This window comes from Myodes glareolus, chromosome 4 (genome assembly GCF_982192425.1).
Source record: "Myodes glareolus chromosome 4, mMyoGla1.1, whole genome shotgun sequence".
NCBI classification, from domain to species: domain Eukaryota; kingdom Metazoa; phylum Chordata; class Mammalia; order Rodentia; family Cricetidae; genus Myodes; species Myodes glareolus.
Genome location: NC_142029.1, coordinates 75,050,995 through 75,067,914, shown reverse-complemented (window position 1 = coordinate 75,067,914; position 16,920 = coordinate 75,050,995). Strand labels below are relative to the sequence as shown.

Genomic DNA, 16,920 nt, shown 5'->3' with positions numbered 1-16,920 from the left:
TGGAGACCCCACCTCCAACTTCAGCCATCTTCACAGTGAGGCTGATGGGAGCTTTCTAAAACAATTCTAATCATTCCTTTCCCCAACGTGAAGTCCTTTCTTTTCTGCTCAGGTCGCTCAGCATAGGACCAGACTCTCCCAGGATAAAGCATCGGCCCTGTTACTCCCCAGCAGAGCCTTCTCCAGCCCCTTGACCATCTCCAGACTTCATTATTCTTTCACTCCTGGGCCTCAGCATGTGCCATTCCTGCATCTCTTTCCCAATGCCCTCAAGGTCCTGGACACCATCTACAGTTTGCACCCCTAGCGAGCACTCAGTACAGAGAAGTGAGACCTGATTAGCAAACAGATGGATGAAAATGAGGAAAGGGAAGCGGGGGGGGGGGAGCCCATGAAATTGCAGAATCTTCCCCACGGTGTGTATTTACCTGTGGTGCTTCAGTTCAAACGGGGGGCCTTGCACAGGCTAGGCAAATCCCTGGGTTGCCTCCCCAGCCCAAATCTTGTAAAAAGGAACAAACCCAAAGAGGTGAGGCAGCTTGACCTAGGTCTCACAGAGATTGTCCCAAATCCCGTCACCCTCAGGTGCCTCAGAAGAGCCCAGAAAGATGCAAGACAGAAGTCAAGAACAGAATGAGAAGCCAGGGTGAGTCAGAGATAGGGGTTTGCACCCTAGCTGAGTGCAGAGAGAGGGTTTGATGTCAACAGCCGTTCACACAGACCCACCCCCATCTGCCAGAGGTCAGGGAACCAGACCCTGGCAGGAGGAAGCTGTGACTGGTAGGTAAATGTTTTCAATAAGAATATGTCAGCGGGACTGGTAGGGTGGCTCGGCCAGCAAAGAGCTTGTCTTGTAAACACAAAGACCTGAGTTCAATCCCCGGAATCTAAATCACTAAGCATGGTGGTGGTGGTGGTGGTGGTGGTGGTGGTGGTGGTGGTGGTGGTGGGTGTGTAATCCCAGTGCAAAAGAGAGCGAAAGGAGGGTCTTAGGGCTTGGTTGGCCAGTCTGTCTAGCTTAACTGTAAATTCCAGGTCAATGAAAGACACTATCTCAAAGGAGGAGGACGACTTTTCTGAGGTGACACCAAGATCGTCCTCCAGCCTCCACACACATGCATCCATGTGCAGACATGTACACACACACACGTACACACATGCACTTGGGGATGCCCTATGACCGTTCACAGGAAGTACCTGTTAGCTGGACTAGGATAGTCCCACCATTCCTCAATTCCTAAGCCGAGGAGCCTCTTAACTTTCACTCCCGACCCAGACCTGAGGGTCTAAGGACAGGTGGTCGGTGGTCAGCACAGGGAAAAGCGGCAAGATTGCTTTGCAGTGTCTGCCCTTCATAGTGGCCGGTCTTTCTTCCTTTCCCTGCTCAGCTGGCTCCAGCGGGGACCCCAGGGCAGGGAGGAAGAACTGGAGAGGGAATGAGGAACCAGAAGACAGCTGGGGTACTGGCCACATACTCCCCAACCCTGGCAACACAAACCCCATCATTGGGTGCTAATTAAATCCCCCTAATGAGGAAAAACGGATGCAGGAGCCGGTTCCTCCATGGCCTCCCCGGCCCACCGCCCTCACTTCTCCATCGGACTTATCGCTCGTCACAGGATGTTTACAATAATTTTTAATTTGTGCAATTATTAATCACTTTTCTATCTGCCTCATTTGCATAATAATTAGTCATCTCACTGTTTGGCATGCCTGTGAATGACAGTGTTTTAAATTGAATTAAGATTTTAATATTCTATTTTCCTGCTTTCTTCCCCTCCACACGCTAATCAAAGTCAGATTTGGCAGCCGAAGGGAGGGTATGGAGGAGGTTGGCAGGCGCTGGACTTGGCCCCGTTCTGTGCTCCTGAGAACCGTGCTGGGAGCAGGGCCTGTGGAGAAGGCAATAAGCAATCACTCCCATCCAAACCTGACGCTGAAGGGGTTAACCCAGCCGTGGCTAATTGAGAGGAGGTAATGAGTGAGGAGTGGGCAGGGACAGCAGGGAGGGAGGAGGGTCACGCAGTCTCAGCGGCACCAGAGATCAAATAAACTGCTTTCATTTATTTTCCCTTTCCAAACAGGCAGCTTTTTGTACTAGAGGGGACGTGATCGGCCAGCCATTGATCCCCGGTTAGTCTAGGTTAACTTTGATGGTTCCAAGTCCTACAGGTAGAGAAGCAGACGGAAGCAACCTGAGACCCAGTCACTGCATTTTCTTCAATGTACAAGGAAGGCAATTCTCCGGCTCTTCTCCCGCTTCTCCACACACCAACAGGTCCTCTGCCTAAGCTGGGTGTCTCATGGATGAGTAACAGGGAGTGAGGGATTTCCACTGACAGGGGGCAGCAGGTGAGCCACATGTCCTCTAAGTTAGGGGCAACCGCAGGTCTACAGATCCCTTTGTGATCCTAAGTCCTTCTAACCACGCCCGGAATTCAGCCTCAGCCTGGAGGAGGGCCTGCTCCTTCCCTGCCTCCCTTTGGAACTGCTGGATTGCCTCTCACGTTTCCATGGTGATCCCTATGGCTACCCGGGCTACCCATTGCTGCTCCAGAATTCTCTACTTGAGCAGAGCAGCTCTCCCCTCAGCCTATTTAGAACACCTCCCTTTTTTACTATGGTGTGCTTGAGATCTGCAAAACCCAACGCTGGCCAGTCCACACAGGTGAGTCAGGGCAGAAAAGGGCTCCCTGAGACAGGTTCTGGGCAAACGATACAAAGTCAGGTCATCTGGCACAGCCAAGAGACTGGAAACAACACTCAAACTCAGCCACCAAGCTTCCCCCTCACACACACCGAACAAAGTCTTTCAACCCTGCATGTGGGTACCAAGAGAGGGGAAAGTCCCCAAGAAGGGGAAGAAGGAAAGAGGGTCTTGCCAGAAGGAGGGGTAGGCAAGAAGAAAGCAGTCTGGCAATTTGTTGGTACCCTTCTCCTCCAAGTGGCTCTGAAGTCCCTACCTTCAGTCACTGACTCAGGTCAGGCAGAAGGGCAGCCATATTTGGCTCCCCTTTGGCTCAGGAGGCTCCTGAGCACACTTGCCCTCCTACTAGTTTCTACAAATCCACCAGGAAGGCACTGGCCTCAGAGCTGGTCAATCTAGGAGCCCACATGCCTTGTGTCTAACCAGAGGGATAGCAACAAGAACCGTCAGGATTTAGGAAAGGCACAGCCGAGTCCAGGATTGACAGAAAGCTATGAAAAGCCAGGCCTGGGGCCAAATCAGGTGAAGCACTCAGTCCCTTAGCCCCAGACAGAGTAAGAAAAGCAGGCACGGGTAAGCCAGCACATCACTCGATACATCAGCACCAAGTGAAGCCCAGACTTGTATGTAGTCAGTTCTAACCAGTAGAACCCTGTTTCTGTATCGTCACACCCTGGAAAGAGAAGCTTTTAGAAGTAGCAAGGCCCATAACTAGTGTTGCAGCAGCCTCTGCTGGCCACCTTTGCCTTCCACACCACACCTAGATGCAGAGGCCAGGAGCCCACCATCCGTTGTGTTTGAGGTGGTCTTGCTGACATTATTAATGCTGTGCACTCACTCTCAGAAATATCTGGGTTCACACATGACTCAGGAACCTTCAGTCACAGCCAAGTTCCGGGTACCAGAGAGCCTTCAAGAACCTAGAGAGATAGGTGGGACTTTAAGATCTGACCCCAGAGGTAGAGCATCTCTCTCATTAGCAACACAGGAGTAAATAGTTCAGAGTCCTCTATCCTGGGTCAGGGCTAAGGCTTCTTGACAGCCCCGCCCTGGAGAAGCAGTAACGCACATGTGTGTTGAGTAGGAAGGAGAAAGATGTGAAGAAGAGCAGAAAGAGGGTAAAGGGGACAAGACTGACACAGCCAAAGGAAGCGCCCAAAGGTGTGACATGCTATTGACGCATGTGTCCAGCAGATGGCAACACGGAGCAGCCTGCATCAGCCCATCCAAGGGACTGCCTGGGCCAGCATCAGGCTTCTGACCTCCTGCAGAGCTTTTCCTTTGGTTTGGTTTTTAGTCCACTTTCCCCCACCTGAGTCCTTAGGCTACACTATAAAATTGCTTAAGAAGACATTTCACAAGCCCCAAGCCTTCCCTCCCCAAGAAAGTGGAAGAAAGGCCAGGCCTGTTAGGTCCAAGACAGCAAGATTCCTGGAGCCCTATCTGGCACCAGTGCCTGGGTGACCGAAGGCTCCCAGGGAACCCTTTCTCCCTCACCCACCTGTCAGGGATTTTGAGTACAGAAGTAAAGACTGGTGTGATTTCGGGGAATGTCTCCATGTTCTGTCATTCAGAAAAAATCCCGCAAATTATCAGCATGATAATGAACAATATCCACTTGGCACGAGGATCGCGGTGTTTGAGGAGCAGCGACCACAGCCCCTACCCCACAGAGAGAAGAGAGAACCTGGGCTGCCTCAGACACGCTTCCCTGCATTGCACCTTCTTCTGAGGACAGTCCCCCAGTGGCCAGACTAGGGGAAGTCCCAGAAGGCACCCCCTGCCTACACAAGCATATGACTACAGGCTGGGTGGCTGTCCTAGTGCCCCAGTCCCAGACCACCTAGCTCACTACCCTTCCAAGATGCCCTAGGCACGTGGCTGGAGGGGAAAAAATGGAGTCTTACATTCCCCAGGCAGGAGAGGATTCTCAAGAAAATAAATAATAAAGATCTCCAAATCCCCAGAAGATTTGATGCCTTAAAAACGTAGTCAATCCACATTTGCGCTTCATTCATGAACCAGTCGCTAAGTCTGAAAGCTTACACATGCTGGTTCGTTGGTTTTGAAAAAGGGTCCTTGCTTTATACTGAAGGTTGGTCTCAAATTCACAATGTTAACCCCAGCTGGCCTCACACTCCTACTGATCCTCCTGCCTCAGCCTCCTAAGTTGCAGAGATTATAAGCAGGGGCCACCACACCTAGGCTGCAAGCTTGCTCTTGCCCAGTTCTTACCTACGAAGAAATCTTACCCTAGCCTCCAGTTGAATTCGACAAATATTTATTAAATGTCTTGTACAGGCCAGGCTTTGTGCTGGCGGCTGGGGATTGTGGCCTCTATCTTTAATAAACTCTTAAGTCCAGCAGGCAGAGGAAAACATGGAGTTCAGTGTACTACAGAGACCTCTGCTAGAGTCGGGCGCGTAGCTCATCATGCGACATCATGAGATTGAGCCCCTGCTGCCACTGTGTTAGCAACAAGGGACTAGGAGACTCTCCACGAAGGAAATGACATTTGAGCAGGATGGGTTCAGGAAGGAGGGGGAGGAAGGAAGGGGAAAGTAGATCCTGGAAGTGATGCTCAGCCATGGTGTGCAGTCCAGGGGTGTCAGGAAGAAGTGGGAAAGCCAGGAGGCTGTGAAGGCTCTAGAGAGAAGGCTGAAGACACTGGATGTGTCCTGTATACATGCGGCTTCATCCGGCTTCATCCAGAATCTACTGTACACAGGACAGTCCTGACCTCAGCCATCCCTGCCAGTGTCAGCAAGCATACTTCTTCCCCATGAAAAACCAGACTCCCTGCCTCTGGGCCTGGCAAAGCCACTCCATAAACGTCTGCTTGGAAAATTCCATGTGCTAATGAGGCAGTTATCTGAGCCACGGCTCACAGGCCCATCAGTTAGCCTGGATAACTGGATCTCCTCTAAGGGGCTGCAGAGCAAAGCTCTGAATGCACTCTGGCCTCCCCCACCTCCCCGCCCCACCCCGGAGTTCCCACCCAGCTGATTATGAACCCAAGGACCTCACAATCCCCAAATAGGATAAATGTTGCCTTCAGAGTCTCGTGAAGCTCGGGAAAGACCTGATCAGAGAGTAGATCCTGTGCCAAGAACACCAAAAATTTCTTAGGTAGAACTGAGTGGCAGGGCCCCTCTGTAGCCCTGGCATGCTGGGCATTGCCTATTGCCCCAAGTGGCTGCTTGAATGGTGTTTTTGTCACACTTTTTCTTTAATTCACAAGGAGACTTCCAAACTGTGACTCCGAAGCCGAGAGCTGGCCGGGCACAGTGGCTCCTGCCTGTAATCTTAGCATGTGGTAGGGAAGCAAGAGGATCAGGGGGTTCGAGAGCATTTTTGGCTAGATGGCAAGTTCAAGGCCAGGTGAAGGCCCCTGTTGTCAAGCCTGAAAACCTGAATTCCATACCTGAGACCCACATGGTGGAGGCATAGAACTGATTCTCATAAGTTGTCCTCTGACCACACATATTATCAGTGTCTGTTACACACACACACACACACACACACACACACATACACACACACACACACACACACACACACACATACATACACACACACACACACACACACACACACATACACTATAAATTTTTTTTAAAAAAAACACTAATTAAATTAGGAGCAGGGGGGTAGACAACAGAGCCACATGCTTTTAATCCCTAATCCCAGCACTGGGGAGGCAGAAGGCAAGCAGATTTCTGTGTGTTCAAGACCAGCCTGGTCTACAGAGCAAGTTCCAAGACAGCCGGGGCTACACAGAGAGACCCTGTTCTCTGGCGGGGGGGGGGGGGGGGGGGACAATAATATTTAAAAAAATAAAATAAAAAAACAAATTAGGGGCAGGCAATATAACCCAGCAGGTAAAGTGTTTGCTGTAAAGGACCAACTAGCAGAGTTTGATCCCTGGAGCCCACATAATGGTGGAAGAAGAAAACAAACCAAACGCAACTGTCCTCAGACCTCCACACATGTGTCTTGGCATGCATGTTCCATATCACACACACACATGCACAATAATGATAAATCAAATTTAAATTTTAAAAATAATGACTAAACTCTGCCACAGCGGGGGGTTTCACAGAACACACTCTGATCAAGGCCCTTTGAGCTTGCAGCCATGCTGGTTCACAAGGGAGTCACAAAAGCCTTAGCTCCGCTAGAAAATCCTACTGAGAAAGAGTTAGTCCATTCTATAAGCCTTGGGATGGATAATTCAGACAAATGGTGAAGCCACGGGGAAAGACAATTGAAAACGGCTAGTGTTGCTCCAGAATGAAATAGACGTCTGTCCCAAGAGGGGTGACAGAGTGGAGAGCGCTCAGATGTGGAGGGTGGCCCTGGGGGCAGCGTGAGGGCTCACGGCTGGATGCCCTCCCCAGCTCTGCATCTACGATTAATGTCATTATCTCTGGGAACCCATGCACCAGAGGGGGACACTTGGAGCCAGGAAGGAAGAAGAAACGCGTGAATGGATGGGAAAGGCGGCGTGAACAGGAGTCTAGAGTCTTCTTCCAGCTTCAAAGTTCCTATTTTGTGACTGCAGGTTCTGAAAAGGAGCCAGCCGCTGGCAAACCTACACAGCTGGCAGAATGCAGCTCAACCCTCTGTCTTGGGACACCTGGTAGGTGTGCAAGGTGGGCTGGAGGGGAAATGAGGACAGGAAAGTCATCTGAGGGGTCAGGGTTTAAGTATGCTGTACACCCTCCCCCCCCATACACACACTGGACAATCATACACATGCATGCGTATTTCACAACATATGATATGCACACAGGCTCACACCCACACATGTGCACTGAATGGACACATACACACATATGCATACATACCTCATGTCAACAGAGACTCACAGCTGGACTTGAGGTTAGTAACAGAGACAAAGACGAAGCAACTTTCAGGCCTGATTATTTCCACAATCACCCATTCCCCTAGATGCTGGTGGCAACAGTCTATTATTGGGGACACAGCTGCCTCCTGCTACTCTCCACGGCCTCCACATCTAGAGAAGGTTCATGGTAGCCTAAGACACTAACCTCGGAGCAAATGCCATTGTGTCATTCAGGAGCTGGGGAACAGAGGGCAGCCATCACGTGTGTCCTGTGACTGTGGGTAGCTGTCCTTTGACCGTCTCTACCTGACATCCACCTCTTCAACCCTTCTTTAGTTCCAAAGTTTCTTTCCTCCCACTGCATGCTTCCCTCCCTTCAATGCTAGCAGAGAAGGACACAGGTTTTTGTCCTGTCCCCATAGACCTCTCATTATTAGGCCCCTGCTCCAACTGCAGCTGCCCACACCCTGGCTGGCAGGTAAGCGCCTAAAGTCCGGTGGATATTTTCACACTCGCCCTTTCTGCGATACCCACTGGTCAAAATGCCCCTTTCTTTCCCAGATAAAAGTTGTCTGTCTTTTGCCAGGCTCCCTTGACCCTCAGACACCTGGCTTTCCTCTTGGTCTGATATCTGACCACAAAAATCAGCTCACAGACCCATCTTTCCTTTTTGTTCCTCTGGAGCTAGAATGCCCTTGTCAAGGTCCCAGAATATAGACTTGCAACTTTGATGAGAGCAAGGAACATCATCCCTGATGTGGCTCCCCTAGTTATTATGTTTCTAGACACTCTCCTTTCTCTGCCCCTTAGGAGACACGGACACCACGGTGCCTGCCCCACGCCCATTGAAAGGGATCATCCCTTGACTCTCCAGGACCCTACTGTCAACTGTTTTTACTGTAAGCCACCCATTCTCAACAGCCACTGTATTCAAAGCCAAAAGAAAGAACCAGAACAACCCTGGAATGTTTAAGAACAACTGCTTTTGCAGTTTGAGGTGTAGCTCGGTTTTTGGAGCCATTTCCTAGCGTGCACAAAGCACCGGGTTACATTTACTGATTAAACGGGGTGTGGGGTGCATGCTTGTAATCCCACCACTTGGGAGGTGGAAAGCTGGGAGATCAGAAGCGCAAAGCTGTCTTTTGCTATGTAAGGAATTCTTGACTAACCTGAGCTGCATATGGCTCTCTCAAAAGAAAATGACAAAGGGAAGAAGGAAAGAAGGGAAGAATGGAGGAAGGGAGAAAGCTGCCCACAGGTAGGAGGGCTAAGATGGTCCTTAGTTCTTCTCCCTACTCTAGACATTCTCTCTCCTGAGAACAGAAGCTCCTACCTGCTTGACAACTCTTCCAATTCCATCCAGCCAGAGTCCCTGGCTGCCCCCATGAGACTGGAGGATAGTGCCCTCGGTGTTCAGGTAAAGTTAAGCACTCCAATCAAGCCCCAACTCATGTCACCAAGGCAGCACAACCTTGGTGCTAAAGGTTGTCTAAAAAGATCACAACCATTTAAAAGGACTATTATGCACTTACTACATGCTAAGCACGAGACTAAGTCCTTAGTTCGGATCTTCTCAGGAACCCAGAAAGGGGTCTATTTGCAGGTAAGAACATTGCAGCAGCCCAGACAAGTAACTTTAAAAAAAAAAAAAAGTATTTATTATATATACAGTATTCAGCCTGCATGTATGCCCTCAGGCCAGAAGAGGGCACCAGATCTCATTACAGATGGTTGTGAGTCACCATGTGGTTGCTGGGAATTGAACTCAGGACCTTTGGAAGAGCAGCCAGTGCTCTTAAACTCTGAGCCATCTCTCCAGCCCCAAGACAAGTAACTTTCTAGTCAACACTGACAAATGTTTACTCTAGGAGACTAAGATCTCCCCACCCCACCCCCACACATACTCTCTTTCCCTACTTAACCCCAGCAATGACCCCTCTGACCAAGTAAATTTCCCAGCAGAAGCATCAACAGCCTGAGGTTGCTCTCCAGAGGCTGGAAGGGAAGGAAATCGCCCCAACAGATGTTAAATACCGCTTGCAGCTGCTCGAGGAGGCTCCATCCCAGAGAAACAGCTCAAATGGACAAGGCCAGCACCACAAGCCGGGATGGATCCCATTCAGCAAATCCCACAGAGAATGGTTCAAGCCCTGGAAGATGGAAGATGTGGCATATCACAGGGACGAGCCCTCCCATTCAGGTGAAAGCATTAAGAAGGAGTGGAGGATGACGTTAAACATAAAGCAAAATGTGAACCCTTGTTCGCAAACACCTTGTTGAGTCCTATCCCGGCCCCCAGACTAGTCACAGTGGAATACAGTACTGGGCAAAAGCTTGGTTTGGCAGCAGCCCTTCAGGCATTGTCTGGCTACAAGGTCAGCCAGGACCACTCTGGAAGGTGTCACACCGCCTACCACATCACAGCCTTCCCTCCTCCCTCCTTTGGCTGGGCCTGATGACAGTCCTGCAGGCCAGACTTTCAAAGCAAAGAGATGGACTGAGGCTGGGAGGTAGCTTAGTCCCCCGTGTGCCTGTCTTACAGGCACAAAGCCCTGGGTTTGAGATCCATTATTGTATGGTGCAGGCACGGTGGTACACACCCATAATCCCATCACTTGCGAGGTAGGAGCCAGAAGATCAGAAGTTCAAGGCCATCCTCAGCTCCCTATGTAATCCTTCCAGGTCACATGCAGGGCAGAAGAACAGCACCAAGAGGACACCAGAGCCACATGGAGTATGTCAGCCAGGACCAGAGTAACACCCAAGTTCCAATGTGGAGTCAAGCCCTCTCACTTGGTCTAGACAAGAGCAGTCAGGGGAATGTGTGAGTATCTAGAACTAAGAGCAAGCCTCCAGCAGGGCAGTATGGGTAGGAGAAAGGCAGGGAGGGATCTGTTTCCCAAGGGTCCAGTAATATTAGAAGTCCACTATCTGTCACCTCAGAAAAACAGTCATCAAGGCGCAGAGCAAAGGGCTCTGTCTTCAGGAATCTTGGACTTCCCTCTAGCTCAGCTTTGACTTTGACCTTTGACTTCACCTGAGATTTGAACAAGGGCAAACTGGTATGGGAGCGAGGGTCCTAAATTCAGGGTCAGCCCCATCCCCTGTGTAATCATGGGAGACATAAAATCCCCACTGCAAACTACGAAGACTCAGGCTTTCCAGCTTCACTGGAGTACAGAGCATCTTTGTCCTGCCCTCTGTCCCCAGACGGCCCTTTAATGCATCCCTACCCAGTTAGGAAGTCCAGCTTGAACCCAGAGACACCACTGTGTGCTTTACAGATGATGTGTTCCTCAGAGTGACCCGTTCATCAGCCTAGTTACACAAAGAGCTATATACCCCGCCAGCAAACAAACGTCCAAGCTCACCGAACGTCACCAAACGTCACCGAACCCCCATTCTCTAAGCTGCAGTCCCTAGTTGCCTGCAAGGCAGTGTTTAGCACGCTCGCTGTGGCCTGTCCTGTGACGGCGGGTGTCTCATCTTCTCTGCTAAGACACAACATGATAACTGAGGGATGTGAAAAATAAACAGATAAAATGAATTTAAATCTTCCTTTCCAGAGAAGCAGTAAAGAAGTTTTCATTTGAAAGGACCCAAAAATATAGTGTTTCATTTAGGCAAACCCACAAATGAAAGACCAGGAGGCAAGCCCAGGCCACAGGGCCCATCTGTTCAGGTCACCTGGATTGGCTCAAAGGGAGAGGCAACCAACAGTAGAATCTTGTGTTCTCTATGCAGTCAATCCGCACAATGTGTGCCAAGGGAAATGGCACCTGGCTGGCCCACGACCCACGCACACCAGGAACTGAACCAGACAAAGCTTGGGATAGCGAGTATGGGGACAAAGAGCACCGCCAAGTTTGATGAAGCCACAACATCCAGGGTAAAGTGCCCAAGCTTCCCTGTCAAGAGGTAACCAGGGCCGGGGTGGCAGAGTGCTTCCTCAGCGTGCATGAAGCCCCACCCCTGATTTCCAGCACAGTATAAACGGGGCATAGTGGTGCACGAGAGAGTCTCAGCACTTGGAAGGTGCAAGCGGGAGGGTGGGAAGTTCAAGGTCATCCTTGGTTAGTACTGACAGTGAATGCTGTCGATCGTTCCCAGATGGCCTGTCTGCCACCTCTCAAACTCCTGCCGAGAAGAGTCCAGAGCAAGTGGCCCCCGCACACACCTGGAATCTTCCAAGGCAAATCCCAAGCCGAAATGACGGGCAAGCACTTCTTCCAGCACTGGAGGGCTCAGCCCCAAGGACACTATAGAAGCAATGAAAAACCCCTGGTAGGAACTACCCAGCAGTTTATGTCAAAAAACAAACAAAGACAAAAAATAAAACTTTTTTTTGTATTCTTCTATTTTTTATGGTTTTGCCTGTTTGCACATCTGTACACCACAAATGTGCCTGGTGCCTGTGGAGGCCAGAAGAGGGCATCAGATCCAAGAGACATTTGTGAGCTGGCAGCCAGTGCTCTTACCCACTGAGTCATCTCTCCAGCCCCATCACCAGGCTTGGTAGTGGGTGACTGTACCCTCTGAGCTAGTATCTCACTCGCCTTCAGAGAGATTTTGAACAAAAATATTTCCCAGTCCTGCTTACTAAGCACTAATGATCCCATTTTTATACCCCATATTTATATTTTTATACATTATTTGATTATTACATGTCTGGGTGTGAGTATGTACATTTGAATGCAGGTGACCTCAAGTGAGAAATGTCTGATCCCCAGGAGTTGAAGTTACAGATGGTTATGTAAGCTATTCAGCTTGGGTGCTGGGAACCAAACTCACGTCCTCCACAAAAGCAGTACCTGCTCTTAACCACTGCGCCATCTCTCCAGCCCCTAGAGATCCCATTTTCACGTAAGGCAGAGCAAAAGCATGCTCCTTGTGATTCCTTAACTGACAAATGGTTCAGATTGTGACGTGCAGAGGGCGGGACTTAGTCCTCTATCAGCTGACTGCTCTGTCCTCTCCCATGTGCTGGGTTCGCAGGTGCCATTTGAGGATCAAGTCCACACCAGGCTCACCTACATGCCCTTGTTTACTGGAAGAGTGAAGCTGTATAAGCCCAAAAGCAAATGACATCAAACACAAGACCAACACTTTCTCAACTGAGCAGGAAAAATCGATCAGGTACAAGGGTGAGACCAGTCCTTCCCAGACACAGTACCTTAGTCTGTATTGGCAACCAAGGACCGAGTCAGCCGCAGGACAGGTGTGACTCGGCTCTGGCTTGGCCCCATCATCTCCCTGCCTGCTTTTCCAGGACAGCGCCAGAATTTTGGCCTCAAAAAGAGAACATCGGGAGAAAGAGTCTGGCTGAATAACCTCTAGGGAAACACCAGAGAAGCTGTGCCTGTAGTCCCAGCACTCAGCTGAGACAAGATTGCTGTAAGTTCCAGGTCAGCTTGGGCTGTAGTGTGAGACTCTGTCATACATGTGTCCCAGGCGTGATAGCACACAACAGCACTTGGGAGGTGGAGGCAGAAAGATCCCTGGAGATCAAAGATCAAAGGAGTTTGAGGATAGCCTGGGCTACATGAAATCCTGTCTTTAAAAAAAAGAAAAAGAAAAACAAGCAAGCAAACAAAAACCCCAAAGATCTCTGAACCACCTTCCTCATCCTAGACTCAGCTCTTAGACCAGCTGCCACCATTCTTACTACCATCCACGTGATGTCTCATGATGCCAGCAGGGCACGGGTGAGTCATGTCTTTGGGAAGGAATGCTGTCCCATGTCTCAGAAGGGCAAGCGTGTTCCAGAAGACCTGAGAGGGAAGGTCAGTAATTTCTCTAATCAATGAGGCCATGGCAAAGCACCCAGGCTTCTCAAGAAAGCACCACCAATGAATTATATTCTGCTCAAGCCACCCGAGGGACTTCTCCTGCTCTTTCATTTTAAAGTAAGAGTTACCCTTTTAACATGTACGATTCCTGTGTTGTTCATTGATTAAATCAGTGTGGGAGTGGCACACCCTTATAACTCCAGGGTTTGGGAGGCTGAGGCAGGAGGATTACGATGATTTCAAGGCCAGCCTGGGCTACCTAGTGAAACCCTGTCTCAAACAAAACAAAATCAAAGTTAAGAAAATAAGTCTAGACCTAAGAGTAGAGGAGAGACAGCGAATGTAGGAGAGGACAAAAGCTTCTGAATTTTCTTAAAACGGAGGGAAATGGGTGAACTGGCTCAGAGGGTAAAATCTTTACTGAGCAAGCCTGATAATCTGTGTTCAATCCCTGGAACCATGGTGGAGGGAGAGACCTGACATCCCACGTTGTCCTCCACATGCATACATGGCATGCCCATACCTGGATACGCGTGCTCACATACACAAACCACACGCATGCAAATGCATTATACCACACAATGACAATAAAAATTTTAAGATGTCTTCCAGGTACAGGAAGGTCCCCTAAACTCAAGAAAGACTCTGATCAAAATCTAACTACTAGGTGACTGTCCTGAAAATATGCTCTTAGTTGTGGCTGGGGAGTCAAGGTATTGGAGGTAAGCTTCCTTATCCTTGGGACTGCTCAAGATATATTCTCTCTCTCTCTCTCTCTCTCTCTCTCTCTCTCTCTCTCTCTCTCTCTCTCTCTCTCTCTCTCTCTCTCCCCCCCCCCCCCTTCCTTCTTTCCTTCCTTCCTTCCTTCCTTTATTTCTTTTTTTTTCCATTGAGTCAGGTTCTCTACATAGACCTGGCTATCCTGGAACTCACTATATAGACTAGACTGGCCTTGAACTCACAGAGATCCACCTATTTCTGTCCTCCAAGCACTGGGATTAAAAACTAGTGCCACCACGCCCAATATTTTGATTTGAAGTGTATGAAGACCAGGACACTACCAGCCTCAATTGGGAAAAGGCATGCTGCACTGCCCTCTTGTGACCAGCCTGGGGAATGACAGCCAGCTAGCTGCAAGCTAGGTAGGCTACAAGCTAGGGATCTCTGGAGAGAGGCACAGAAACCCTATACATCTTAATTAAGGCCAACTAAGCGCAAAGCCTACCCGGAACAGAATCCTTATTCTCTTCCTACACTTCAGTCTCTGCTTGAAAACATGATAAACTCCTCTGTGGTGAAGGAAAGATGATTAAGGATTTCTAAAGCACCTGGGTCTAAGACAAACAGTACCTTGTCCCTGAGAAACTGTGAGAGCCTTAAAACTGCAGCTAGAACGTGAGCCATTGTGTCGAGAGGACCACCACACAGAAGGGCTGTGACATGGACCAGAACTTGAATGCGTTCACCGCCACCTGGATCCAAGGCAAGGGGCAGGCTAGGCCTCCTGAAGAAGAGCCCCAGAAGCCTGGGTCCAGAGCCTGAATTCTTTGGAGGTAGCTGAAAGGCTTTAAAAAACAATTTTAAGCTTATACTCTTATTTCCTTCTTATGTGTGGGCAGGTGGATGCAGGCTGACGTGTGTATATGCAGGTGTGTTTACGGAGGTGTGTATACGGACGGAGGTGTGTATACAGAGGTGTGTATACGAAAGTGTGTATATGGATGTGTGTGTATGGAGGTGTGTACAATGGAGGTGAGTATATGGAGGTGTATATACGGAGATGTGTATAATGGGGGTGTATATAATGGAGGTGTGTATACGGAGGTGTGTATAATGGAGGTGTGTATATGGAGGTGTGTACAATAGAGGTGTGTATATAGAGGTGTGTATAATGGGGGTGTGTATACGGAGGTGTGTATACAGAGGTGTGTATACGAAAGTGTGTATATGGAGGTGTGTGTATGGAGGTGTGTACAATGGAGGGGCGTATATGGAGGTGTATATACGGAGATGTGTATAATTGGGGTGTATATAATGGAGGTGTGTATACGGAGGTGTGTATAATGGAGGTGTGTGTATGGAGGTGTGTGTATGGACGTGTGTATATGGAGGTGTGTACAATGGAGGTGTGTATATACGGAGATGTGTATAATGGGGGTGTATATAATGGAGGTGTGTATACGGAGGTGTGTATAATGGAGGTGTGTATATGGAGGTGTGTACAATAGAGGTGTGTATATAGAGGTGTGTATAATGGGGGTGTGTATACGGAGGTGTGTATACAGAGGTGTGTATACAAAGGTGTGTATATGAAGGGTCTGAGGACAACTTGCAGGTGTCAGTTCTTTGCCTCCACCATGTGGGACCTGGGGATCAAACTCAGGTCATCAGACTTGGCAGCAAGTGCCTTCATCACTGAGCCATCTTCCTAGCCCTAAGGGTCTTTTCTATTTTAGGATTAGAGGGCAAGTTTAAAGATATTTGTAGAGACAGTGCAGTGTATTCTTTACCCAGTTCCTGTAATCTTAAACTTTTATTAACTATTGGACATCACAAAACTGAGGGGCACAACACTGGCATTTCTATGAACTAAACTGTAGGCCTTATTTAGACTTAGAAGCTTTCCCATTAATGACTTGGTTTGTTGGTTTGTTTTTGTTTGTTTGTTTTAAGACAGGGTTTCATGCAACCCCAGGCTGCCCTCCAACTCAATGGAAACCATGAACTTCTGGTCCTCCTGCATTCTCCTCCCAAGGGATAGGCAAGCGCTGTGTCTGGTTTCTGTGTGCTGGAGATTGAACATAGGACACTATCAACTGAGCTACAGCCCTAACCCCTTGTCTGTTCAGAAGACCAGAAGAGCAAGAGGTTTAGAGACCAAAAAAGCAGCTCTGGCCCCAACAGTCACACTGATTTGTAGAATATTTTTTCCACCTCAGATATGGATTATATATCTGATCAACCTCTTTCTTTCCTCCTTTTTTTTTTTTTTGAGACCAAGTCTTATGTAGCCGAGGCTGGCCTTTAGCTCATTATGAAGCCAAGGATGACCTTGAATTTCTTCCTGACCCTCCTGCTTCAGCCTCCTGAACACTGAGATGCTGGGATGCTGGCTATGGGGATTTACAGGTATACTCTCAGAAGTAAAAGAACCCAAAGGCCAGCACAGCTGTGGGAAGCCTGCACTGCACTAACTTCCCATCAGGGACAGGATCTGGGAATCTGGGAAGGGCCTTCTCATTCCTTGGAGGTATAGTGCTAACTTTTTTTTTTTTTTTTTTTTTTTTTTTTTTTTTTTTTTTTTTTTTTTGGACAGGGCACCGAAACTGCCTTTGAACTCCTTACCTTCCTGCCTCCATCTCCCAAATTCTGGGATTACAAACACATCACCAAATCCAGCTTCTGTCTTCAGTGTCTTCCCCCCCCCCCCCATAATCTTATTTTATTGATTCTTTGGGAATTTCACATTATACATCCCAATCCCACTCACTTCCCAGTCCTTCCATATCTACACTCCACCCTTGTAACCTCCCCCTGAAAGAAAATTAAAATTAAAAAACAAACAACAAAATGAA

The 16,920-nt window shown here is 48.9% G+C and overlaps 1 protein-coding gene across 2 annotated transcripts; it reads left to right on the top strand.

Annotated features, from left to right (window-relative positions):
• Positions 1–2,460: 2,460 nt before the first annotated feature.
• LOC125389141 (uncharacterized) lies at positions 2,461–16,920 on the top strand. 2 transcript variants are annotated; one of them, XM_087905614.1, is made up of 12 exons: positions 2,461–2,668; positions 7,272–7,349; positions 8,367–8,455; positions 8,858–8,973; positions 9,519–9,756; positions 10,239–10,380; positions 11,301–11,445; positions 11,667–11,840; positions 12,552–12,692; positions 12,826–12,950; positions 13,188–16,474; positions 16,662–16,920. In XM_087905614.1, the coding sequence occupies exons 2-9, from the start codon at positions 7,318–7,320 to the stop codon at positions 12,639–12,641; spliced, it is 1,026 nt and encodes a 341-aa protein (XP_087761740.1). In that variant the 5' UTR covers positions 2,461–2,668; positions 7,272–7,317; the 3' UTR covers positions 12,642–12,692; positions 12,826–12,950; positions 13,188–16,474; positions 16,662–16,920. The 2 variants fall into 2 exon arrangements, with proteins under 2 accessions (XP_087761740.1, XP_087761741.1); XM_087905615.1 differs by having other exon boundaries at positions 12,826–12,961.

Excerpts from the sequence above, each read along its gene's own strand:
- LOC125389141 (XM_087905614.1), top strand. The coding sequence starts at position 7,318 with ATGCAGCTCAACCCTCTGTCTTGGGACACCTG. Across the intron at positions 7,350-8,366 it reads CCTCTGTCTTGGGACACCTG|GAGACACGGACACCACGGTG; the intron begins GTAGGTGTGCAA and ends TCTGCCCCTTAG. Across the intron at positions 11,841-12,551 it reads GAAGCAATGAAAAACCCCTG|GTGCCATTTGAGGATCAAGT; the intron begins GTAGGAACTACC and ends CTGGGTTCGCAG.